This window comes from Ochotona princeps, chromosome 32 (genome assembly GCF_030435755.1).
Source record: "Ochotona princeps isolate mOchPri1 chromosome 32, mOchPri1.hap1, whole genome shotgun sequence".
NCBI lineage: Eukaryota > Metazoa > Chordata > Mammalia > Lagomorpha > Ochotonidae > Ochotona > Ochotona princeps.
In genome coordinates, this window is record NC_080863.1 from 5,158,644 (window position 1) to 5,184,937 (window position 26,294).

A 26,294-nucleotide genomic window follows, 5' to 3' on the forward strand; every position below is an offset into this window, starting at 1 on the left:
AGGTACGTGTCCAAGGTGTGGACACTGAAGTGAGATGCCTGGATTCAGATCTTGACTGTTAGACACCTGACCAAGTCACTTGATCAGCAGCCATGCTCCAGGTAAGAAAATAACTGGCACATAGATTCCAAAATTTTTTTTGCATCAAAATAAATTCATCTTTTTGTTAATTTATGTTTTAATTACAGCTTTTTCATGAGCTTTTTAAAGCACTCCCACATTATGCTTATATTTCACATCTGCAAGCTATTGCTTCATGAGTTGATGTAAAGTCATCAGCTGCGGCCTGTTTAGTCTTCTGGGTCACTGTCTGCTTCTTGCTCGTCTGGTGTCCTCATCCACAGCCTTCATTTGTGATGCGGGTCAGGTGGAGGACGGGTACCCTGCCTGGTGGTTTTAATGAGCCCCCAGGTGCCCATAGACCAGGCAAGTCTTCTTGGGTTTCGTGTGTGCAGCCACAGTGCTCAGGCGGTGAAGGGAGAAGGGGCACGCGGGGTGTGCCCCCGCAGCGAGCCACGGGGTGCCCTGGCCGGTGCCTCTGCCTGCCAGTGGCAAAGCTACCATTTTCCTGTTCATTTGGGAGGTGTTTGGAAAGTGACTAAGTTTGAGACAACTCATCTGATTTGCCTAGTATATTAAAATCCTAGAAGAATAAGCTCCAAAGAGGCTATTTCATAAAGTTTCACAGATGTTTCAGGATATGATCAGAAACAAACACAGAAGCCGAAAATGTTTAATAGGAGAAAATCTGCCCTTAGCATTTGTTGATCACTTTGTTTAGGCGCTGAATTTTAAATACCTTGCTGCGTTTACTCTCTCTTGTCATTTGATGGAAAATGCTATTATTATCTTGATTTTGCAAACGAGGGGAGGGAGGTTGAAAGAAGCGATGGGATCCCTGGATCTGGTTCTTGGGGGCACTTGGCAGCATCCCCGGGACAAACGGAGAGGCTGGGAACTTGGGCACCGGCAGGTCTGCCCGCAGCGGAGCTGGGCATGCGGACACACAGCCAGGCTCTTGAGGCTGTTTCACAAACCTTGCCCGCTGGACATGCTAACGCATGACGGCAGATCTCTAGACGTTTCTGTGATCATGCCATAGATCACTCATATGCATTATTCTGGAATTTTTCCGATCTAAATGTTTCTAATGTTAGCACACGGGCAGGGTATGCCTTTATGGTGCCGGTTGATGCTGTAGTACATGCGCGGGTTCTGTCCTGTCTAATCAGAGTAAATAGGTCTCCTTCAAACAACATTTCTTTGTGTTGAAAACATTCAACATCCTACCTCACGGGATCTTTTAAAAATATGTACACAAAATAGACATTATCTCTCTCTGCATTTCCTTGTAGCTGTTTTGTTGCTTTGCTTGCTCAAAAGAGAAAAATAATGAGCTTGCATTTGTTTGGTGGCGTATCAGTAGACCTCTCCCCCTCCTGTGTGAAAACAGTGATGTGAGAGCTGGACAGCAGCTCTGCTCCGTACTTTGAATCAAGGGAAGATATTCCTGTGTGGCTTTTCCATGCCAGGGGTGATGTTGGTATGAGAGGTTGCTTGGCTAGGAAAGTAACATCCGTGCTCCTTGCTCACAGAGCAGAGGAGGGTGGAGAGACGCTCCCCAGCCTCGTTGTGTAGTCGCCTACATCAGCATCTGATGTTTGCCTCTCTAAGCCTTTCTGTTGAACACGTGGTCGTTTCTGAACATGCAAAACTTGAAAACTTTTGAACAAACGAATGCCATGGTGACATCCATTCTCTCCCTCTTTAATCCTGCTGGAGCTGGACTGGAAGTGCAGCAGGTGGAATTCTTCAAACCAGCACCTTTACAGAATGCCAGTCCTGCAGGAGGGGGATTAGCGTGCTAAGCCACCACATCAGATCCTTAGAACAGGCTCACCAAATACAACTTTCAGAAAATACAATTTTCAGAAAATTCTTATATTATATAACATTTTAATAAAGTTATATTTAACTCTTCAGAATTTTTGAAATTTTTATGTAATGATACTTTTCAGATTTAAATACAAATATTAAATTTTCATGCAGTTTCCAAAATTTTCACAAAATCTGAAGATTTTGTAAAAATTTAATAAAAAACTTATAACAAATTAAGCACACAGTAGAAGAGATTTCAAAATATTTTTTATTTGATAAAATTTCTTAAAATTTAATGTAGATTTTCATAAAATATCACAATTTTTAAAAAAAGATTTATTTTTATTTTTATCAGAAAGTCAGATATACAAAGAGGAGGAGAGAAAGAGAGGAAGATCTTCCATCTGTTGATTCACTCCCCCAAGTGGCTGCAAAGGCCAGAGCTGTGCCGATCCGAAGCCAGGAGCCTAGAGCCTCTTCCAGGTCTCCCATGCGGGTGCAGGGTCCCAAGGCTTTGGGCCGTCCTCGACTGCTTTCCCAGGCCACAGGAAGGGAGCTGGATGGGAAGCAGGGCCACAGGGACTAGAACTTCTGGCCTGGGTCAGCAGGAGAGCATGTCCCAAAGCCTTGGGACCCTGCATCTGTGGGGGCGATCAGAAGCAGCCCTGAGCTCCTGGCTCCGGCCGTTGTGGGAGTGTAGCGGCAAATGGAAGATCTTTGTCTCTCCTTTTCCCTGTTACCTTTCTAATATAAACAAATAAATCTTTATAAGAACATAAAATAAAATTTTGAAGATTTCTAAGGGTTTTGAAAATAAGTTTAATACAAAATAACATCCTGATAAAATGGCAGTGTAGAAACATGTTTGGAAATGTTTCATAATTTAGGCAGATCCCATTTACATTAAATGTTAAGCGTCTGCCTTTAGATTTCCAGCCGCAGAGTCCCCATGTGGCCTGTCTTCTTGCCTCGATCTGCGCAGGAGTTGCTGCGTGGCCCAGACCTTCCCCGGGTTCCCACGGGCTTGCCGCCTTTTCCTGCCACAAACAGCGGTGCTCTGAGGGCGTTGCACTGGCCTGAGGCCCGCAGAGCTCTGTCCACTTCTCCTTACTCCTCTTGGAAGGGCTGGGGCAGTTTGACAGATGGCAGCTTGGAATGTATGCACATCCGGTCCCTGCCGCCCCCTGGGAGCTTTCCACCTGGCTCAGACCTGCGAGTGGAAGATGGGCGCAGATTCCAGGGTCTGGCCTTCTGCAGCCATGCTCCGCTCCTTTCCCAGGCCACAGGCTGCCAGCCAGCTCCCCTTGGGTGAGGGCCCAGGCGAGTGTGTGCCTCAGGGTGGGCCCAGTGTCGCTGGAGGGTCAGCAGCGTGAGGACTGTGCGTGCAGGGTACCAAACACCAGCACCCAGAATCCACAGGTTGCCAGACAACACTACCCAGCATCCCCCGGGGGCACCTGGAAAAACTTCAACTCCCAGAGCTCCTTGAGGCAGGGGTTGTGCAGGGAGAGCTCTGGACTGCAGTCCCCAGACGCCCTGGGCCACCAGCAGCCTGTTGCAGTTAATAGCTCTGCTTGTGTCTGGGTGTTCACTGTGCACACAACCAGAAAGAGGCATGGCTGAGGCCTAAGATGAAAAAGTACGTGCATTTGTGACATTCCTATGGCTGTGAATAATTTTTCCATCAGCATTTTAGGACAGGATGGGGAGTTTCCCATACCATGGCTGTGAGTAACAGCACAGCCCTGAGTTTCTATCTCATGCGGAGCCCAGGAAGCCACAAGAGGGCGCACAAAGCCACCTTTTCTGACCAGTGTTGACTTCTGAGCCAGAGGGCAGAGCTGGGCCCCCTCCTCAGGGCTGGGCATCCCAAGCAGGATGAGGGACCCTCATCCTCAATGGTCACCCCACCACCGCTCCCCCAGCTCCCAGGGCCTGGCCCTTTTGAGGGTGAGTCTTCAGGTACTCAGTGCCTGTTCCCAGTTGTGAGGATCGTAACTCACTGTTACCTTCTCTGAATGCATATTTGGCCTTGGAGCACAGCCCCAGCGTGGGTTTACACAAGTTATACCCAGAACGACGGGTACCAAAGCATTTAAACCAGAGACCAGGTACCTGGGATTAGTTCACATGTCCTCGTGTATACCTCTTTAAGGCTTGAGCAGGTGACCCTGCCAGGAGGATTGTCACACATAGGGAGGCAAGAGTTGAATGAGCCACCAGACCACACCCTTTGCAGGAGCTGTTTCTAAAGGTCACTCACTCCTACACTGACCAGAGGCCTCAGCTTCCTGTTTGCTCCACATAATGACCTTGTGTAAAGGTGGCAGAGGCTTCTGAATCCTCCCTCGTTCTCATCTCAACTCCGTGGGCTTAGGCCAGGACCACGGGCGGTGCTTCCAGGGTGGGAGGAAGGGCAATTCACTTTGGCTCTGCAAAGCCTGCCTTGTTCAGCCCAGGACACCAAAAGCCTCCTTCTGCTGCTGCCGCCTTGCACACTGCTCCCACATCAGTATGGCTGCTGCTGGGAGTTCCCTGGTCCTGGAATCGCCTGTTTGCCATGGACATGGTAGGAACACACAGGAGGCCAGATGGTGGACGAGCTCAAGGCCTGCCTGTGGTGTGTCTAAAGAGTGGGTTGTTAGACCTAACGTAGAGGGCTGGCCAAGAACCACAGCTTCTTACACACCACTGGGTCACCCCAAGGACATCCCAGGCAGGACAAGGGCCAGGTACCTCAGGCCTACCTGCAAAGGTGGCATAGCAGTCCTGGGTTCTGCCAGGGCTGGGTTCCATCCCAGATCTTAAATTAACACTTCAGACCTGCCACAGGTTTTTGCTCCTTTGGACTCTGCGAACTAAGGATGGAAAGATTTATCTCAAGTCACCTTTTACGGAAGCAGCGTTCTGAGTGCTGGGGGCCACAGTGTCGGGCTCCAGGTGCTGCATGTCTTCGGACCCCGGTCTGGGTCACCAAGCCTACACAATGTAAACAGCAGGCTTTGATATCCCACTGTTGAGATTCCATAAAGCAACATGCAGTGTGTGAGAAGGGCAGCTTCGTAGTGTAGCAGGCTAAAACTCTGCCTGTGGTGTTAGCTTCCCATCGGGCTCCACTTACACAGCTCCCTGCTTATCACTCCCTCCCTCTGTTCCGTCTCCCTCTCTCCTTTTCAAAGGATACATACATTTTTTAACAAGGAAGTCAAGTAAGTTAGGGCCAGGATTGCTGCCATTCCCAGACATTTCAGACATTTCGGGCTGTGGGAATCCTATGAGCTCACACATCTTCTCTCTGAAAAACATTCTTTGAAGTATCATGCCAACCTCATCCCTTTCTCACTTGCCACGAGATGGAATAGCACCCTCGGGGGCAAGCACTGAAAGCTATGCGTTCCTGAAGTTACACTTCGTTGTGTTGTTTGCATATTAGTTTCCTCCATGAAGAGGTCAGTACCACATCTTAAAGTCTCAGTTTCACAACACCCAGCATGACAGCGTGTCATGTGTTCACTGGGTGTTGAATCAAAGCTGGTGGTGAGCATGATTGACAGGGAGGAGGTTGCCTGGAGACCTTTCGTTCCCTTGAGACCAGCAGCTCTGCAGCCTACCCCTGCTGACAGCCAGGCCTGCTTGTCCTTCCCTGCCCAGGCTGTGGCCAAACTGCAGCAGCACAGCCCCAGGGGCTACCTTCTGCCCTTCTCCATCCCCAGGGTCTGTGCTGCAACCCCCCCTCTTCAGACCACAGCTAGAAATACTGGGAGCCCCCCAGGCGTGCACTGCCAGTTCTTGCCTTTCAAGTTGGAGGCTCTTCCTAGGCAGCAGTCTTCTGGAAGAGGAAGCTGGCTTGATGGTCACACGGGTGCAGCTGGAGGCTACCCCACAGCTTTCTGAGCTGCTTTCCCCATCTCTTTTCTGCCCTTAGCAAGGATCCCTAGAGGGTGCAGCAGCTCCAGGACTGGCGGCCACGCCTTGCATGGCAGCATGACCAGAGGGCACTAGTTTGCAGCTGATTCAATCTTCCCTTCAAGGAGAGACATAATTCATTATTTCACTCTGGGCCATCGTAGGGTAAAGAACAGGGAGAAAGGCAATGTGAGTGTGTCCCTATCCATGAACACTGTGGACTCCCCCGAGAATTCGTTTATTTGTTTGAGAGAGGGAGAGAGTGCAGTTCTAGGAGCTGGTTCACTCCCCAAATGCCAGGAACAGTTGAGGGCTTAGCCAGGCCGAAGCCAGGAGCCTGCAACTCCAGGCCTTCTACCTGTGTGACAGGGACTCAATTCCTGAGCCATCAGCATGGCCTTTACTCTTACGAGGAGGCTGGAGTCAGGAGCCAGAGCTGGGTATCCAACCCAGGACTCTAATGTGTGACACTCACGTGTCTTAACAGCTGGGCTAAATGCCTACTCCGAGGGATCCTGCTGAATTTGCAGATTGGGGTTGTTGGGGCCAGTTAGGTCTACAATTCTTTATTTCTCCATTGGATTTTTGTTTAGCACTCTGAATAGAGCAAAGAAAAGTAGACTGGAGGATGATGAGAGAACTCGCTGTCAGGCTCTTTCCACAGTGGGGCTATCTGCAGAGGCAACTCCAGTTTTACCAGCAGGCTGAATTGAGGGAGCTGGTGTAACGATGTGGGGGTTAAGCTACTGCCTGTAAGCCAACATCCCATAGCAGTACACTACCCTTTTGCCACGAGGAGCCAGAGCCACACATTGACCAAGCAATTCGCCCAGTATCCATAGGATTTAAATCAGATGGACACCAACAACTTCACATCGTCTCTCTTAGAGTAAACCCCAGAGGCAATCAAAGACCATAACAAAAGGGCAAGAAGGAGGCCGAGGGGAAGGCTGTGCTGCGGGGAAGTCAGCTAGCCCATGATATCCTCATTCTCCTGAGGAAACCTTTGCCTGGTGCTGTATTGGCCAATACTGTTGTTTTATCCTTTTTCAGCAATGATTTTCAGTGATTTATACCTATACTAATACACATGGTAATTGTTCCTTTAAGACAGATTAATTCTGGAAGTTGAAAATTTTGAACAGGTAGTCTTTATATCTAATCAAATGATGCAGGCAGAGCCCTGGAAGGAAGTTCTAGCCGAGCCATTTTCATAGTACCTAGTCACAATGCTGCCTTGTCCTGAGGCCTGCTGGCTTATCTGGAGCCAGTATCACGCTTCACTCTGTGCTGGATCCTCCTCCTAAGCTGTGCAGGTGGTATGTTGTGGACACGGAGTACAGGAAGAACTTGGGAAACCACTTCCTCGGGATTCTGTATGGTCAGTTACCAGTGAATGTTTTCTACAAATTCAGTGATAAATCAGTGTTGAAGACTTTCTGGTATTAATCAGAAATAATGACACATTCATTTAAAATGCCTTTATTATGGTTTTATTAATTTTGCCAAGGAATATTGTAATATAACAATATTCAAAAATCTTTAAAATTATTGTGTCGATATCTTTAGAGGTATAATTATTTGATGTGTAGGATTTTCATCAAAACAATATGAGTGTTAGGATATGATCTGGCATCAGCTGATCATTGGTGACTAATTGATAAATACACAATAATTTGACATTCTATTCATTGTCGTTTTCCATATTTGTTTTCATATAATAAAAGGTTTAAGTACGTGTAATACTAAAGACAATTTTGCTCCTTACTTTAGACAGTAAAAAATTTATCACCACATTTGCACACAAGCTTTTTTCCCAAGGAGATATTAAATATGGTTTTCAGCACTTCTTCAACTTCCTCCTCTGTTAGAGTTTTAAACTCTACCAGATCAGTATTTTCTTTGTAGTTGAATATCCGGGAAGTGAGGACAAACCCCACCAAACATTGAACCCCTCTGGGGTCTGCAAGGAGCAGAATGATTTGTCCAGGAACACAGATGATGGAGATTCCTGGAGGTACGTGTTCACAGGCTCGAATTCCTCAATTGTTCGAGGTTGAAGAGTGAAGCTGTAGATCTTTCGGTAGCTTTCCTTTTCCAGGAGTTCAGAATTCAGGAATTCTTCATTTGGAATATACTGCTGTCTTCTGATTTGGTCCAGGTACCAGGTTTCACCCTCTTCTCTCAAACGGAATATGCTAGGCACCTGGGGCTGATCCTGGTCAGGAATCAGCTCCACAGGCTGCCATATCTGATGGGAGCGTCCAAACCCCGCATCCACAATGTACTTCCTGCCATTAATGGTCACCTGTACTAGAAGGTGAATCATGCCCGTGCTGTATTTTTCGGTGGTCCTGCTATAAACATACCCTCCTAACATTGTGACCTCAAACCCGGTGGTGGCCAAAGCCCAGTACAGAAGATAGTTGACCTGGAGACACCATCCACCTCGATTCTTCCTCACAATTTTATCAAAAATGGCCTCTAAGTCCAGCTCCATGGACTCCCCACAGTGCAGACTAAGGTTTTCAAAGGGAACAGTCCTGATCTGGTGCTGAAGAATGCCCGTCAGTGATTCCAAGTCCAGTTTGTTCCCGGGGTTCTTATAACCAATCCTTTTATAGTACGCCTCAAGATCCATGATCCCTAAGCAAAACAGAGGAAGACCAAGTTGTAACGCTTTTGAACTTGGATGTACTTGGGTGGCTAATAATAGCTGTAACCTGTCTAAATATGGAAATGGGCAGGTTAAGACATTCATTTCCCACGTAGGAGTGCCTGTCAGGGCTCAGCATTTAGCTCTGACCTCCAGGTTACAGCCCTGAGAGGCAGTGTTGATGGCTCAACCAATTGATGCCTGCCCCCCAGATGGGAACCTGGATTGAACCCTCAGTCCTTGACTTCTGCTCAGCCCACCCCAGCCCTATCCTGGCTCAGCCCAGTGAACCCCAAGTGCTTCCCAGTGTGTGGGAGTCCTTTCTGTCTCCCTCTTCCTCTCTTCTGTACATCAAAGTGCCTGGTTTGGGTTCCACTCTGCATTTAATTTAATCCAGCTTCCTGCCCACGTGCACTTTGTAGGGCAGCAAGTGGAAGCTCATGTTCTTGGGTTCCTGCTACTCCTGTGGGAGACCTGGCTGGCGTTCCAGGCTCCTGACGTAGGCCTGGTCCTGCCTGGCTATCACAGGCGTTTGGGGATGGATCAGCAGACGGTGTGCCTCTATTTATTTATATGCTTCTCTGCTGTTTAAGTGAAATGTAAATCTATCAATAAAGTATTAAGTTGGAAAATGGGCTGGAAATCTAGATTAATGATGGGCTAAATGATAAATATATATTAGGTGATTTTCTTGGTGTGAATAAAAACCAAAACTGCATCTGGTACTAATTACTGTAGGCTCATTAATAGTTCTAGATTTAGCAGAATTGTACAATTTAGTACGTAGTATTCACATTTATCTGACCGAGCCAACTTCCCCTTTTAGCTAAAGATTATCCAAAGTTCCCCTCCAAAAACTTTTATTCACTCACTTAATCATTGCCTGCTCTATTGGTTTAATTATTAGTTTACCTACCTCACAGTGGGAATCAGCTGCTGACCTAGCATTTGCTTGTCTGCATAAAGCTTACATTTTAGGCAGAGTTAGAATTACACAGATCGTGAACCCAAGACCAATAAGTAGAACAGATAGTCAGTCAGGCTGTAACAAGTCCTCTGGGGGAAAGTAAGGCAAACGAAGGGACTAATAAGGATACAGGAAGAGCTTCCATGTTCAAATAAAGTGCCCAAAGAGCCTCAACAAGCTGTTAACAAAGTTAGAGGAAGAGCTTGAGCAAGGCGATTCCAGACAGAGGGAACTGAATGTTCTAAGCCTGTGTTAGGAACTTCCAGAGTGTTCCAAGGACATCGAAGAACTCATGGTGACTGTAGCAGAGTGAGAGGGAAAGTTTGCTGAGATGGGGTGAGACAGAAGGCAGTGTCCTAACCAACAATCTGGGTTTGACTTGTACTCGCTCTGGGATGAGAACTCTAAGTGATGGAGGGATCAAAGTTGGAATAGTATTTTCCATAATCAATTCAATTTCTCTGACTGTATCTGAACCCTTGGATGTACATGTTGAACTCTGAAGATAGGTCCAAGAATCAGGTAGGGCCAGTGCTTGGTTTGTGGCTGGGATGTGATTCAGGACCGATGAGAACTGATTTATGGTCTCTGCCAGTTCATCCTCTCATTGGATAGTCAGCTGAAACAGACGGGACAAGCAAGGGAAGGCACTGCTAATGATGAAAACAAGAGAAAGGGGTGAGAGAAGCCCCAGATGTAGCCCAAAGCCACCTTGACCTTTCAGATCACGTGAGCAGCTATAGCATGTTGCACCATGTGGTTTAATTGTGTTAGGGAAGGTCTCTGGAAGCTGCTCGCCAAGAGTCTTGGTGTACTGAGACAGTAGGTGTGGTGTGGCACACACACGTCAGCGGTCATTGCTCCAAGAGGCTGAGATGGGACGGAGCAGGGGCACGTGCCCTGCGTTCAGTGGTGATAAGCTGGGGGTCTGTTTTCACCCTGCACATCATTTATTTCATATCCTCCTACTTCTCATTGTTAATCTAGCATTCTTTCCATTTCGCTAGTATTTCCTCATCTCTATCCTTGGTATCGCCAGTATTTCCCCTGAATCTACACAGTTGTTCCTCAGCTGACTCTGCACTGTTGCCCAAAACCCTCTCCCGCAGGCGCAGCGAGCACAGCTGGCACTCACACAGATTCTCCCACACCCTCTAGGATCCATAAAACAGGATTTGCACCAAGTATAAAAAAAATGGAAGTGGAAGGCTGACCCAGAAATAATCAAGCTGTTTCTACAGGTCTGGTCGCGTGGTTCTTGCCTAGCCCGTGACTCTTCAGCTGGGAGCTTGCTTCCTGTTTCTTTGCGAGTGCTGTGGTTTCTGTTGAAGCGCTTGTCTCTCCTTGCCTCCCCTGCTGCTCTCCATCTCCTCCACCACTCTTCCCATTCTCAAGTTTCTATTTCAGATAAAATGTGGAGTTAGGATTTGGCTCCTGCAAGTGCTTTCAAAACGAGGCAACCTTTTTTAAGGGTCTGGATAATGGCTTCATGTTATAATCTAATAACATTTGTGTATTCTTTGACTAAACACAAGAAATCTTCCCTTACTAAAGCCGAGATTCAAGGTGAAATGTGAACTCCACTTGGAAAATTGTTGCCAGGACCATGGCCACCTGAACACCTGTTACCCCTGTGGAGTGTGTGTAGCACCTCTGTGGAGCGATGTAGCACCTAGGGCGTTCACCTAGGACTCTCAGAAAAGCACCCAGTGCCTTCCTTAGCAAGATGAAAGAGGATTGGTCTTCAGTGTTAATTTAGGTGACTTAGGGTATTTTCTTCCCAGTTCAAACTCTAGAGCAAAACATTAGGAAACATAAACTTAAAAATGCAGCACAACTTTTCTCAAAAGCAAGAAGCGTAGTTTTCACAAACTAAATCATGGAGAAGCTCGAAGACTCACGGAGATGGGGAAGTGACAGCTGAGTGGCATGGATGATGAGGGGGTGAAGAGAGTGACAGGAGCCTGGAGCAGCAGTGATGGACAGATGCTAAGAATGAAGGCCCTGCGGGACGCCAGGATGGAACTCCAAGGCAGCTAGGCAGAAGACCTTTTTTCCATGGAGTGAGCCAGGAGGACGCAGTCACGCTGCACGTCCCAGGTCAGCGCCACACCTGCCAAACGCTAAGGACCAGTTTGTGGAGGAGGTGCCTGCTCTTCCTTTAGGGGATAAACATAATTGAATATATATGGGTAGAAAAACAAGGTTGTGCTGTTCAAATAGGGTGTCAGCAGAAAGAATCTGCCAGCTAATTATCTCTTGTCATGTTCGTCTTCCTTCAGCTCCACTGAATATATTGCAGAGTTGAAGCCCAATACTGAACATACTAGATTCAGAAATCACATAAAAGCCAAAAATAGAATTGAAATATGCATCTGTGTACACATACACACAAACACGCGCACACGCTCCTGTGTATAGTCCAGTAAGAGACTATTGGAACTCACTAGAACATTTAGTAGAAGTGCAGGGTATAAAAACACACACAACTCAAAATTGTCTCCATACAAAAACAATGGCAGGGCTGAAATGATAAGTTCAGTAGCTACAAAAAGAAGCTAAGTACCTTGGGATAGGCATAACCTATTAAAATAGATTTAACCAGGCGTGTGAAAGCCTCTACAGTGAAAGAAACAGAAGACACAGAGAAAAGGACAACCTTTGATATTTCTGGATTGGAAGAATGTGTATCAGCAAAATGAGTGCACTCCCCAAAGCAAGTCCCACATCAGGGTCACCCTCAGCAAAATGTAGAGACTCTTATCTCAGATGCGGAAAAAGATGCTGAAAATCATGTGGAAATATACGAAACCCAGAATAATAAAACCAAAGTGAAACAATGAAAGCAAAAGCCACAGTTAGCACAATCCCAGATGGCACGAAAAGCTAGAGGGGATTCCCAATGAAAACTGCCTGATACTAGGACAGAAATACACACGAGGACCAAATGAACAGGATAGAAACCACATAACTTAATCTACAAAGCTCAAGTCAGCTACTCTTTCACAAATGAGCTAACATCAATTCCTGCAGAAAGGAGTCTCTATAACAACTGTCTCCAGAAAAAAATTGTTTCTACACGTGAAGATGAAATGCCAGCAGTGGCCAGGCAGGCAGTGGGCACAACGTGCAGGCCAGCAGAGCCCATCTAAAGGGAAGCAGGTGCCACAGCTGAAGATAGTACAGGTCAAACAGAGCGGGCCTGGTGGGCAGCATGCAGGAGAGAGCTCCTTCTGAGGGGGAGAACAGAGTCAGCTTTGTTCAGGCACCGAACTGAACAAGACCAACAAGTGTTCAGATGTGTTGGGCACGGAGCCACAGCACAGAAACACTTGGGAGAGCCAGCCCAAAGGTCCCTGCTTCCTGGGACTGCTTGCCTAGCCAGGGTCCCTTCTCCTGTGGCATTCTGCAAGTCTGTCAAGGGGTGAGGGCTTCAGTCTGATTTACACTGAAAAACGAATATTCCATCATTTAGAGCTCCCACTGGATCTCGCTCTGACATAAAGCTTGCCTGGGGAAATCTGCTAGACACAGTCTTAAGCCACACAATTCAATATCCACAGACCTTTGGGATCACTGTGGGATTTCTGATCAACAAATGCAAGAGGAGCAGGAAGTGTTCTGAGCCTGCTGCCTGCAGGACTGGGTCCTCTGGGCTGTCTCCTGGAGGGCTGAGAAGAGGTACAAACGCTATTACAGCCACCCAAGAGGGGAAGCCAGGAGGCAAGTTCCTCTCAGCACACTGGTCGTCTTCTAACACACATATTGAATCCCTGCAGCAAATCTTTCAAGTAGGCACTGCTATTAGCTCCATTTGGCTGATGCAGAAATGAACGTTTAAAACCTGAATGCTTGCCCAAGTGCTCACAGCTCGAATGTGGTGTGGCTGAAGGAGGCATCTCACATTCCCCATCATGCTGTAAAGCAGCCATGGCATTATGCTCCAAGCCTGGGCCACCTGCACTCCGGACACACTATAGACCTGAAATTCCCATCGATGGTGTAGTCTGGTATCCGGCCTCCCAAGAGAAGTAGAATTAAGCCCACATGTCAAAGTGTGCTGCAAGTTCCAGAGGAGCTCCACTTACCCAGTTCCAGGGCCAGAGACCAGGAAGCAGCCTGAGAGCTGAAGGCAGCCCTTTCGCTTTCAGATTCCACAGGAGGAGTGCCTTTATTCACGTTCTAGATGCTCCGCCTCTGAATTCAGTCACTTAGTCCTATCAGCTCTGGGAGTGTGGTCAGGAGGCTTCCAGCTGCCCAAGGGCATCTCTGAGTCAGATCTTCCCACTGAGCAGGTCCTGGGCACTCTCTGCCAGCTCTGCTGCCTTTGGGCTTCACAGGCTTCCTGCTGGCCTGGAGCCTGGAGCCTGGAGCCTGGAGCCTGGAGCCAGGAATTCAGAGAGGTGACAGTGAGGGTTGGGACAGGGTCCAAGGACCACAGATCCTGCAATGTGGAAGAAGCCACAGAAGATGGGGGGCTTTATTCACACGCCCAGCTTGTGATCAATTCCTGTAAGGCCTGTCTCTTGTGATTTTCCTAGTTTGATCCCTGGTCCTCACTCCGGCTTGCCTCTCTGAAGGCACTGCATAAGGTGTTGATTGCAAGCCCAGGCCTAAGCCATGACTCCCACCTGTCATAGTGCTGTGTGTCTGCCTATATTTGATTTACATCCAAGATGTTGGTCTACAACTCCTGCTGTTTTATATGCCTTTCTCACTATTGTACTTAAAAAACATTGATGGCATTTTGCTATACTTTTGGCCCCTACTTCTGTTAACATCCTCCAGTCTCATGCTGCATGGATCTGGGACTCTCTGCCTGAATGTTTTCATGAAACCTGGACTTGGGCAGTAGATGCACCTGCAAATTAATGCCCCAGGGACCACAGCTCAAGAATGATGAGAGTTTGAGGGTAAAAGCCCCTGGTTCTAGACACTCCAGTACTTACACTGAGGCAGTGCAGCACTGCCACCTGGTGTCGTCCAATGGTGTCACAATCCCTTAGTCCACAGGAAACTGGCCAAGAATGTATCTTGAACTGTGGGTTCCTCAGCTGCCCTAGCCTCACTGTCCCACTCCTGACCTGGTGCTTCCTGCAGATCCACATCTCAGCCTCTGCTTTTGCAGGAACTCCCCCCACTCAGGGTATTATTCCACTTAGGAGTTGCCCTGGAGACAGATGCGTGGCTTCCTCCACCTCCCAGTGCCTGTAACACTGACAGGATGCAGGATTCTTTGTGCATTCCTTGGGGGTTCACAGGAGCAGTCTGCAGGCATGGTTCACTGGGGGCAAGGCAGATGCATCCAGGGCTCCCTGGGCACCACCAGGTTTCTCTCCTCTGTAATGTAGAAGAATGCCCATCTTTCTTCTTTCCCAGTTGACACGTGGTAGTAGAACCTGCACGTGTCTGTGAGCCTCATGGATGCGGTGTGATGGGTCAGTGTTGCTGTTAACTCCCCCTTCTCTGAGAAAACACATGATAAGATTCACACTGCTCTGTGATGAATACTCTCCCCACATCAGGGGAAGAACCACAGCTCATAAAGGTAAGAGCCTACATGTCAGACTCGTAGCCAACATCACGCTGAGTGGAGACAAGGTGGAAGCATTTCCCCAGGGTCTGGAACAGGGCAAGGATATTCAGTTTTGCCGCTTGCAGACAACACAGCACTGGACACGTTAGCAATGGCTCTTAGGGAAGACAACGAGGGCGCAGAGGCGTCAGAGCAGGAAGGCCAAATGCCCGTGTCGGAAGGGGATGCGGCTGGTCCATGGAGAAGACACAGGGGCTAATGAAATGTTTCTGGAATTACTGCGCCAGGTCAGTATAGTTGAAACACACAGCATCAGCTCGTTAAAGATGGCAGTACCTTTTACACCAATAAGGATTGTTTTCTGAAGAGGAAGTCCGAAAAGAAATTTATTCACAGCAACTCTGAGAATACTGTATTTTGAAATCAGTTTAACCAAAGAAATGAAAGGTCTTCAGGGTTGGTAAAATGTCTGTACTACTTAAGGCAATCCATTTAAAATTTCAATTAATTCTTCATATAATTAGAATAAAGACCTGAAAATTGTATGGACCATCAATGAACCGGAATTGGCAAAACAGTCTTGAGAGTGAAAATGTAGTACAATATGGTTCCAGCACAGTGGCCTAGTGGCCAAAGTCCTCGCCTTGACCTTGCCAGGCAGCTCCACTTCCCATCCAGCTCCCTGCCTTTGGCCTGGGAAAGCAGTTGAGGATGGCCATAAGCCTTGGGACCCTGTACCTGTGTGGGAGACCCGGAAGAAGCTCCTGGCTCCTGGCTTCGGATCGGCTCAGCACCACCTGTTGCATCACTTGGAGAGTGAATCATCGGATGGAAGATCTTCCTCTCTGTCTCTCCTCCTCTCTGTATATGTGACTTAAATTAAAAAAGAAAGAAAAAAAGAAAAAAATAACAAAAACTAAATTTTAAAAAGAAAACAAAAATGAAAATGTAGCAAAATAAAGTTGAAAGCATCATAATCCATGATTGATTTCAAAGCAAACTACAATGCTATAGTCATTACAATAAAATGATACTGGCATAAAACCAACACAGAGATCAATGGAGCAGAATCGAGAACCCAGAAATTAACACGTGTACAGACATTCAGCTGATTATTGATAAAGTTGTCAAAAACATTCAATGGATAAAGGAAAGTAATTTCAACAAATATGCTAAAAATATCTGATATACATTGATGGATTCGGTGTATATTTCTGTCTGCTCAGCCTGCTCTTCTTGGAACCTGAAGTAGTCATTGCCACTGTGCAACACTAGATGGCGACTATGTGCATGTTTGCTCACATGCCCTGATCTCAGCTCATAGAGCACCCAAAACCCAGCCTGTCACAAACGCACCACTGCTGTGTGGGTCTGGATGGAGTTAGGGAACGCCTAAAGAGCTACTGAATCCGTTCTGCATCTCTGAGCCTCCACTGGGACCAGCGTGGCCCCAAGTTCATTGTCAAAGGCACTAGCTTGATACTGATGGTGCCAGAGCCTCAGACAGTCCTGGGCCAACACCATGGTGGCAATTACAATAGAAACAATCTCAGAGTAATACATTTGCTAATCTGTGTTGTAACATTTGATTTCCCTGTGCAAAATTTCCCAGAATCAAGAGAAAAATAACTCATCATCAATTAAAATTTCCCTGCCCATACTCTAGAAATTGTCCAGATTCCGACCCCACATTCTAGAGATCTTTCCTGCCATCCCCTCCCTTTCCAACTACAGACACACTTTTTTTTTCCTGGAGAGATCTGCCGTCTAATAGAGTTGTGAAGAGATGTTCACACTCACTAGCAATCCGAGAAGGAGGAGTTAACAGCAACACTGACCCATCACACCGCATCCATGAGGCTCACAGACACGTGCAGGTTCTACTACCACGTGTCAACTGGGAAAGAAGAAAGATGGGCATTCTTCTACATTACAGAGGAGAGAAACCTGGTGGTGCCCAGGGAGCCCTGGATGCATCTGCCTTGCCCCCAGTGAACCATGCCTGCAGACTGCTCCTGTGAACCCCCAAGGAATGCACAAAGAATCCTGCATCCTGTCAGTGTTACAGGCACTGGGAGGTGGAGGAAGCCACGCATCTGTCTCCAGGGCAACTCCTAAGTGGAATAATACCCTGAGTGGGGGGAGTTCCTGCAAAAGCAGAGGCTGAGATGTGGATCTGCAGGAAGCACCAGGTCAGGAGTGGGACAGTGAGGCTAGGGCAGCTGAGGAACCCACAGTTCAAGATACATTCTTGGCCAGTTTCCTGTGGACTAAGGGATTGTGACACCATTGGACGACACCAGGTGGCAGTGCTGCACTGCCTCAGTGTAAGTACTGGAGTGTCTAGAACCAGGGGCTTTTACCCTCAAACTCTCATCATTCTTGAGCTGTGGTCCCTGGGGCATTAATTTGCAGGTGCATCTACTGCCCAAGTCCAGGTTTCATGAAAACATTCAGGCAGAGAGTCCCAGATCCATGCAGCATGAGACTGGAGGATGTTAACAGAAGTAGGGGCCAAAAGTATAGCAAAATGCCATCAATGTTTTTTAAGTACAATAGTGAGAAAGGCATATAAAACAGCAGGAGTTGTAGACCAACATCTTGGATGTAAATCAAATATAGGCAGACACACAGCACTATGACAGGTGGGAGTCATGGCTTAGGCCTGGGCTTGCAATCAACACCTTATGCTGTGCCTTCAGAGAGGCAAGCCGGAGTGAGGACCAGGGATCAAACTAGGAAAATCACAAGAGACAGGCCTTACAGGAATTGATCACAAGCTGGGCGTGTGAATAAAGCCCCCCATCTTCTGTGGCTTCTTCCACATTGCAGGATCTGTGGTCCTTGGACCCTGTCCCAACCCTCACTGTCACCTCTCTGAATTCCTGGCTCCAGGCTCCAGGCCAGCAGGAAGCCTGTGAAGCCCAAAGGCAGCAGAGCTGGCAGAGAGTGCCCAGGACCTGCTCAGTGGGAAGATCTGACTCAGAGATGCCCTTGGGCAGCTGGAAGCCTCCTGACCACACTCCCAGAGCTGATAGGACTAAGTGACTGAATTCAGAGGCGGAGCATCTAGAACGTGAATAAAGGCACTCCTCCTGTGGAATCTGAAAGCGAAAGGGCTGCCTTCAGCTCTCAGGCTGCTTCCTGGTCTCTGGCCCTGGAACTGGGTAAGTGGAGCTCCTCTGGAACTTGCAGCACACTTTGACATGTGGGCTTAATTCTACTTCTCTTGGGAGGCCGGATACCAGACTACACCATCGATGGGAATTTCAGGTCTATAGTGTGTCCGGAGTGCAGGTGGCCCAGGCTTGGAGCATAATGCCATGGCTGCTTTACAGCATGATGGGGAATGTGAGATGCCTCCTTCAGCCACACCACATTCGAGCTGTGAGCACTTGGGCAAGCATTCAGGTTTTAAACGTTCATTTCTGCATCAGCCAAATGGAGCTAATAGCAGTGCCTACTTGAAAGATTTGCTGCAGGGATTCAATATGTGTGTTAGAAGACGACCAGTGTGCTGAGAGGAACTTGCCTCCTGGCTTCCCCTCTTGGGTGGCTGTAATAGCGTTTGTACCTCTTCTCAGCCCTCCAGGAGACAGCCCAGAGGACCCAGTCCTGCAGGCAGCAGGCTCAGAACACTTCCTGCTCCTCTTGCATTTGTTGATCAGAAATCCCACAGTGATCCCAAAGGTCTGTGGATATTGAATTGTGTGGCTTAAGACTGTGTCTAGCAGATTTCCCCAGGCAAGCTTTATGTCAGAGCGAGGTGTAGTGGGAGCTCTAAATGATGGAATATTCGTTTTACAGTGTAAATCAGACTGAAGCCCTCACCCCTTGACAGACTTGCAGAATGCCACAGGAGAGGGGACCCTGGCTAGGCAAGCAGTCCCAGGAAGCAGGGACCTTTGGGCTGGCTCTCCCAAGTGTTTCTGTGCTGTGGCTCCGTGCCCAACACATCTGAACACTTGTTGGTCTTGTTCAGTTCGGTGCCTGAACAAAGCTGACTCTGTTCTCCCCCTCAGAAGGAGCTCTCTCCTGCATGCTGCCCACCAGGCCCGCTCTGTTTGACCTGTACTATCTTCAGCTGTGGCACCTGCTTCCCTTTAGATGGGCTCTGCTGGCCTGCACGTTGTGCCCACTGCCTGCCTGGCCACTGCTGGTTTTCCCTAGTTGTCACGCTGACACACTGGTCTTCTGCACATTGACGTCTGTTGTATAATGATCCTTTTGTCGAGTTGTCCCAGCCATCAGGCTGTCAAAGGATAGGGAACGGAGGGGTTGTATTAGCGACCTAATGGAATGCTAGGTCCCTCCCTATGACAGTAAGAAAGAAGCAGGGATAGGAGAACAGCATCATATACAGAGAAAGAAAAGCCACCTGTTAGCTCTCCCTAGAAGTCTTTTATCAGTGTTTCAGAACTCTATGGAGGTGCCTGCAGATCATTGTATAGTTGGTGGATTTGTGTGTCACAGTCCTGGTGATGTTGCAGCAAGATCTTGTGGGCCGTCCACCTTTGGGGCAATCTGCTTTGTGGCTCCTGGTTAGAACTGCATTTGGTGGTAATAATAAACATATTACATGTAAAAATGGTTGAAAATGACTATTGTACCTGAATGATGTACATAACCTGAAGTACAGACTTCAACGAAGATTTCTGCATGACAGTCTGCTCTCCCTAGATACATCCAAAAAAGTTTATTTGTGATTTGTGTGGCAAGCCACTTAGGAATAAATCTCAGATGCTGGTCCAAAGACTGAATGTTGACAAATTCCACAAAACAGCGAACATCCATGTGATCTCTGGCGTTTACGTCCTTCTGGGCGTTGCCTTATGTTGTGTGTCTAACATTTCTTTCACAGTCTTTCCAAAAGCACCGTCTGATGAATTAAGCCTGGTTCCTGAAATCCAGGCCTTGATACAAGGATCCACAAGCAAAGAAACTGTTATTCTAAAATAAAACCTGTTCAGAGATCCGTGTCCACTCCAGTAAGGGGGTTGGTGGAGATTGAATGGACGAAAGACTCTCTTCAGAGGTGTTCATCAAAGCCAGCACTCTATAGGTGCTCCTGTCCGCTTGGGATGACCCAGGCAAGCAAGCCGCTCCGGGGTCCTAGCCTTCAGAAGCTGTGGCTATAAAATGCCATCATGACACTCCCTCGGCCATTCTTAAGTGGGGCTCATTTTGCCCTGTGTGACGTTAACTGCGTGTTTCCCAGTAGCCTATCCAGTTCCAACAATCATAACCAAGGTCTTAGTACTCTGCTAAATAAGGAATTCAGCGGACAAGTCAAAAGATCGCAGCTCCTGAGGAGTATAGGCCAGAACCCTAAGCGCTAGCCAATGAAATGGTGTCGAGGTCCCTCACCCACAGCCAAGTTCCCACCCAGTGACACCTGTGAGTTCTCTAGAGAGGCACCAAGTCTCTTCACAGTTGGTCGTCTTTGACTCTTTCTGTGCCTCTTAGCTTTTCCATTGCTATGGGCTTATCTTTTCCACCAGTCTTCCCCAGAAGTATCCAGTGTTCCCACTGCGCAAGCCTGCATGTGCCGTGTCTACTACTCCCGTTATCATGTCTCACGTGCTGGCTTTGCTTATGTCTTCACTCCATTTGCTAATGTCTGAGGTGCTTATTACGTGAAACAGTGTAATTTTGTCACCGCATTGATGGCATTTTGCACATTTACTCTTCCATGGACGTATAACAAATACTTTGTAGTTCATATTATTTTCTGCTTGAATTGGATTCGTTTCATCGCAAGTGAATTCTTGCATTTTAAATCTTTTTTTGAATCTTCAGTTTTTCTTTGATCTTCACAGACATAATTTCAATTAGTTGACCACTAATCATGATATTCAATAAGTGAAAACAGGAAGACCAGAGTCCCACAGGAGTGTGAGCAAGGGGTAGATACAACTGCAGTGTCCCACAATGTCTGTCTCGGTCTGTGTGTTTTTGTGTTCTCTCTCAACTGCACATTTTCGAGAAGACATTTGAGCCCTGCCTTTTTGAAAACTGGCTGCTTTCGTTAAGCATAATGATTCTCAAATGCAAACATCGTGCTGTAAAAAATTAATCCATTTTTATAAGTGAGTGACGTTCCAAAGGGCATGTGCCACTTTTACATCATCTAGTTGTCAATTGTACATCTTGGTTGATGGCATATCTAAGCTCTTGTGAATGATCAATGGAATGGATAGACAATTTCATCTGTCCATTTCGTTGTATTTGGGTAAGTTCTCGGGCAGGAGATCCTGGGTCAGGTTGTAGATTCAGAGTTTTACCTTATTTCCCCAGGGGACTTGTTACAGCCCGACCGACTATCTGTTCTACTTATTGGTCTTGGGTTCACGATCTGTGTAATTCTAACTCTGCCTAAAATGTAAGCTTTATGCAGACAAGCAAATGCTAGGTCAGCAGCTGATTCCCACTGTGTACTAGGTAAACTAATAATTAAATCAATAGAGCAGGCAATCATTAAGTGAGTGAATAAAAGCTTTTGGAGGGGAACTTTGGATAATCTTTAGCTAAAAGGGGAAGTTGGCTCGGTCAGATAAATGTGAATACTACGTACTAAACTGTACAATTCTGCTAAATCTAGAACTATTAATGAGCCTACAGTAATTAGTACCAGATGCAGTTTTGGTTTTTATTCACACCAAGAAAATCACCTAATATACATGTATCATTTAGCTCATCATTAATCTAGATTTCCAGCCCATTTTCCAACTTAATACTTTATTGATAGATTTACATTTCACTTAAACAGCAGAGAAGCATATAAATAAATAGAGGCACACAAAGAGTTCTACCGTCTGCAGATCCATTCCCCAAACGCCTGTAATAGCCAGGCAGGACCAGGCCTACGTCAGGAGTCTGGAACACCAACCAGGTCTCCCACACGAGTAGCAGGAACCCAAGAACATGAGCCTCCACTTGCTGCCCTACAAAGTGCACACGGGCAGGAAGCTGGATTAAATTAAATGCAGAGTGGAACCCAAACCAGGCACTCTGATGTAGAGAAGAGAGGAAGAGGGAGACAGAAAGGACTCCCACACACTGGGAAGCACTTGGGGTTCACTGGGCTGAGCCAGGATAGGGCTGGGGTGGGCCGAGCAGAAGTCAAGGACTGAGGGTTCAATCCAGGTTCCCATCTGGGGGACAGGCATCAATTGGTTGAGCCATCAACACTGCCTCTCAGGGCTGTAACCTGGAGGCCAGAGCTAAATGCTGAGCCCTGACAGGCACTCCTACGTGGGAAATGAATGTCTTAACCTGCCCATTTCCATATTTAGACAGGTTACAGCTATTATTAGCCACCCAAGTACATCCAAGTTCAAAAGCGTTACAACTTGGTCTTCCTCTGTTTTGCTTAGGGATCATGGATCTTGAAGCGTACTACAAAAGGATTGGTTATAAGAACCCTGGGAACAAACTGGACTTGGAATCACTGACGGGCATTCTTCAGCACCAGATCAGGACTGTTCCCTATGAGAACCTTAGTCTGCACTGTGGGGAGTCCATGGAGCTGGGCTTAGAGGCCATTTTTGATCAGATTGTGAGGAAGAATCGAGGTGGATGGTGTCTCCAGGTCAACTATCTTCTGTACTGGGCTTTGGCCACCACCGGGTTTGAGGTCACAATGTTAGGAGGGTATGTTTATTTTGGTGGAAATGACACATACAGCACGGGCATGATTCACCTTCTAGTGCTGGTGGTCATCAATGGCAGGAAGTACATTGTGGATGCGGGGTTTGGACGCTCCTACCAAATGTGGCAGCCTGTGGAGCTGATTCCTGACCAGGATCAGCCCCAGGTGCCTAGCATATTCCGTGTGAGAGAAGAGGGTGAGACCTGGTACCTGGACCAAATCAGAAAACAGCAGTATATTCCAAATGAAGAATTCCTGAATTCTGAACTCCTGGAAAAGAAGATCTACCAAAAGCTCTACAGCTTCACTCTTCAACCTCGAACAATTGAGGAATTTGAGCCTGCGAACACGTACCTCCAGGAATCTCCATCATCTGTGTTCCTGGACAAATCATTCTGCTCCTTGCAGACCCCAGAAGGGGTTCAATGTTTGGTGGGGTTTGTCCTCACTTCCCGGATATTCAACTACAAAGAAAATACTGATCTGGTAGAGTTTAAAACTCTAACTGAGGAGGAAGTTGAAGAAGTGCTGAAAACCATATTTAATATTTCGTTGGGAAAAAAGCTTGTATCCAAAAAGGGTATTAAATCCTTTACTATTTAGAGTAAGAAGAAAAAATGATGTTCAGTCTTGCAAGTACTTAAACCTTTTAGTGTACGAAAACAAATGTGGAAAACAGCAATGAATAGAATGTCAAATTATTGTGTATTTATCAATTAGTCACCAATGATCAGCTGATGCCAGATCATATCCTAACACTCATACTGTTTTGATGAAAATCCTACACATCAAATAATTATACCTCTAAAGATATCGACACAATAATTTTAAAGATTTTTGAATATTGTTATATTACAATATTCCTTGGCAAAATTAATAAAACCATAATAAAGGCATTTTAAATGAATGTGTCATTATTTCTGATTAATACCAGAAAGTCTTCAACACTGATTTATCACTGAATTTGTAGAAAACATTCACTGGTAACTGACCATACAGAATCCCGAGGAAGTGGTTTCCCAAGTTCTTCCTGTACTCCGTGTCCACAACATACCCCCTGCACAGCTTAGGAGGAGGATCCAGCACAGAGTGAAGCGTGATACTGGCTCCAGATAAGCCAGCAGGCCTCAGGACAAGGCAGCATTGTGACTAGGTACTATGAAAATGGCTCGGCTAGAACTTCCTTCCAGGGCTCTGCTTGCATCATTTGATTAGATATAAAGACTACCTGTTCAAAATTTTCAACTTCCAGAATTAATCTGTCTTAAAGGAACAATTACCATGTGTATTAGTATAGGTATAAATCACTGAAAATCATTGCTGAAAAAGGATAAAACAACAGTATTGGCCAATACAGCACCAGGCAAAGGTTTCCTCAGGAGAACGAGGATATCATGGGCTAGCTGACTTCCCCGCAGCACAGCCTTCCCCTCGGCCTCCTTCTTGCCCTTTTGTTATGGTCTTTGATTGCCTCTGGGGTTTACTCTAAGAGAGACGATGTGAAGTTGTTGGTGTCCATCTGATTTAAATCCTATGGATACTGGGCGAATTGCTTGGTCAATGTGTGGCTCTGGCTCCTCGTGGCGAAAGGGTAGTGTACTGCTATGGGATGTTGGCTTACAGGCAGTAGCTTAACCACTACATCGTTACACCAGCTCCCTCAATTCAGCCTGCTGGTAAAACTGGAGTTGCCTCTGCAGATAGCCCCACTATGGAAAGAGCCTGACAGCGAGTTCTCTCATCATCCTCCAGTCTACTTTTCTTTGTTCTATTCAGAGTGCTAAACAAAAATCCAATGGAGAAATAAAGAATTGTAGACCTAACTGGCCCCAACAACCCCAATCTGCAAATTCATCAGGATCCCTCGGAGTAGGCATTTAGCCCAGCTGTTAAGACACGTGAGTGTCACACATTAGAGTCCTGGGTTGGATGCTCAGCTCTGGCTCCTGACTCCAGCCTCCTCGTAAGAGTAAAGGCCATGCTGATGGCTCAGGAATTGAGTCCCTGTCACACAGGTAGAAGGCCTGGAGTTGCAGGCTCCTGGCTCCGGCTTGGCTGAGCCCTCAACTGTTCCTGGCATTTGGGGAGTGAATCAGCTCCTAGAACTGCACTCTCTCCCTCTCTCAAACAAATAAACGAATTCTCGGGGGAGTCCACAGTGTTCATGGATAGGGACACACTCACATTGCCTTTCTCCCTGTTCTTTACCCTACGATGGCCCAGAGTGAAATAATGAATTATGTCTCTCCTTGAAGGGAAGATTGAATCAGCAGCAAACTAGTGCCCTCTGGTCATGCTGCCATGCAAGGCGTGGCCGCCAGTCCTGGAGCTGCTGCACCCTCTAGGGATCCTTGCTAAGGGCAGAAAAGAGATGGGGAAAGCAGCTCAGAAAGCTGTGGGGTAGCCTCCAGCTGCACCTGTGTGACCATCAAGCCAGCTTCCTCTTCCAGAAGACTGCTGCCTAGGAAGAGCCTCCAACTTGAAAGGCAAGAACTGGCAGTGCACGCCTGGGGGGCTCCCAGTACCTGTAGCTGTGGTCTGAAGAGGGGGGGGGGGGCTGCAGCACAGACCCTGGGGATGGAGAAGGGAGAAGGTAGCCCCTGGGGCTCTGCTGCTGCAGTTTGGCCACAGCCTGGGCAGGGAAGGACAAGCAGGCCTGGCTGTCAGCAGGGGTAGGCTGCAGAGCTGCTGGTCTCAAGGGAACGAAAGGTCTCCAGGCAACCTCCTCCCTGTCAGTCATGCTCACCACCAGCTTAGATTCAACACCCAGTGAACACATGACACGCTGTCATGCTGGGTGTTGTGAAACTGAGACTTTAAGATGTGGTACTGACCTCTTCATGGAGGAAACTAATATGCAAACAACACAACGAAATGTAACTTCAGGAACGCATAGCTTTCAGTGCTTGCCCCCGAGGGTGCTATTCCATCTCGTGGCAAGTGAGAAAGGGATGAGGTTTGCATGACACTTGAGAGAATGTTTCCCAGGGAGATGATGTGTGAGCTCATAGGATTCCCACAGCCCGAAATGTCTGAAAACATCAACGGTTCAGGCCCTAATCTATCTGTCTTACTTTAAAAAAAATAGATGTGTTTATGCTTATGAAAGGTACAGTTACAGATGGAGACAGATAGTGTCTCTTCCATCTACTGGCTCACTCCCCAAAGGGATACAAGGCTGCAGCCAGGTGTGCTATCTGGGTCTCCCACATATGGGGCCATGCCCGATACTTGGACCATCCTCTGCTGCTTTCCCACATCCATATCAGGGAGCTACGTGGGCCGTGGGGCCACCAGGAAGCAAACTAGCACTTGTGGGATGCCAGCGTCATGAAACTGCTGTGCTACCACATTCCCTCTGACTTTAAATCTGTGCACACACCGTTTGCTAGAGGCCACCCCTGAGCTGCATCCTCTCCTTCCCTCTCTCAAGTCACTGTAGCTTGATCTCTGGTTCCTGTTCCTAAGCGGCTCTTTCCTGCTCTAAAAATGCTGTGCATTCCTGAAGAAGTAAAAGCAAATTCTAACCTAATTTCATAAACCTGTTAAAAATGTCTTTTCTGTGATACTCTTTCCAAGTCTTCCAGACAGAAGTAATGGCTCCTTCCATGTGTTCTACTCACATCTAGGGTTCATTTTTGTTTCAGAATCTGCCCTAGTGCATTACTTATTAGCCGTTCTTAATCTCTGAGATGGTGGT

The 26,294-nt window shown here is 47.1% G+C and overlaps 2 protein-coding genes across 3 annotated transcripts; one reads left to right on the forward strand and one right to left on the reverse strand.

Annotated features, from left to right (window-relative positions):
- Nucleotides 1–7,464: 7,464 nt before the first annotated feature.
- Nucleotides 7,465–13,505, reverse strand: LOC131478393 (arylamine N-acetyltransferase 2-like). The gene is given in 3 exon segments (XM_058657487.1): nt 7,465–7,729; nt 7,732–8,430; nt 13,390–13,505. Coding segments are annotated over 3 exon segments (888 nt in total). The 5' UTR covers nt 13,403–13,505; the 3' UTR covers nt 7,465–7,553.
- Nucleotides 13,506–18,055: 4,550 nt separating this feature from the next.
- LOC101527236 (arylamine N-acetyltransferase 2) lies at nt 18,056–23,237 on the forward strand. 2 transcript variants are annotated; one of them, XM_004591393.4, is made up of 2 exons: nt 18,056–18,110; nt 22,320–23,237. In XM_004591393.4, the coding sequence occupies exon 2, from the start codon at nt 22,325–22,327 to the stop codon at nt 23,195–23,197; it is 873 nt and encodes a 290-aa protein (XP_004591450.2). In that variant the 5' UTR covers nt 18,056–18,110; nt 22,320–22,324; the 3' UTR covers nt 23,198–23,237. The 2 variants fall into 2 exon arrangements, with proteins under 2 accessions (XP_004591450.2, XP_058513476.1); XM_058657493.1 differs by having other exon boundaries at nt 18,080–18,216.
- Nucleotides 23,238–26,294: the final 3,057 nt, after the last annotated feature.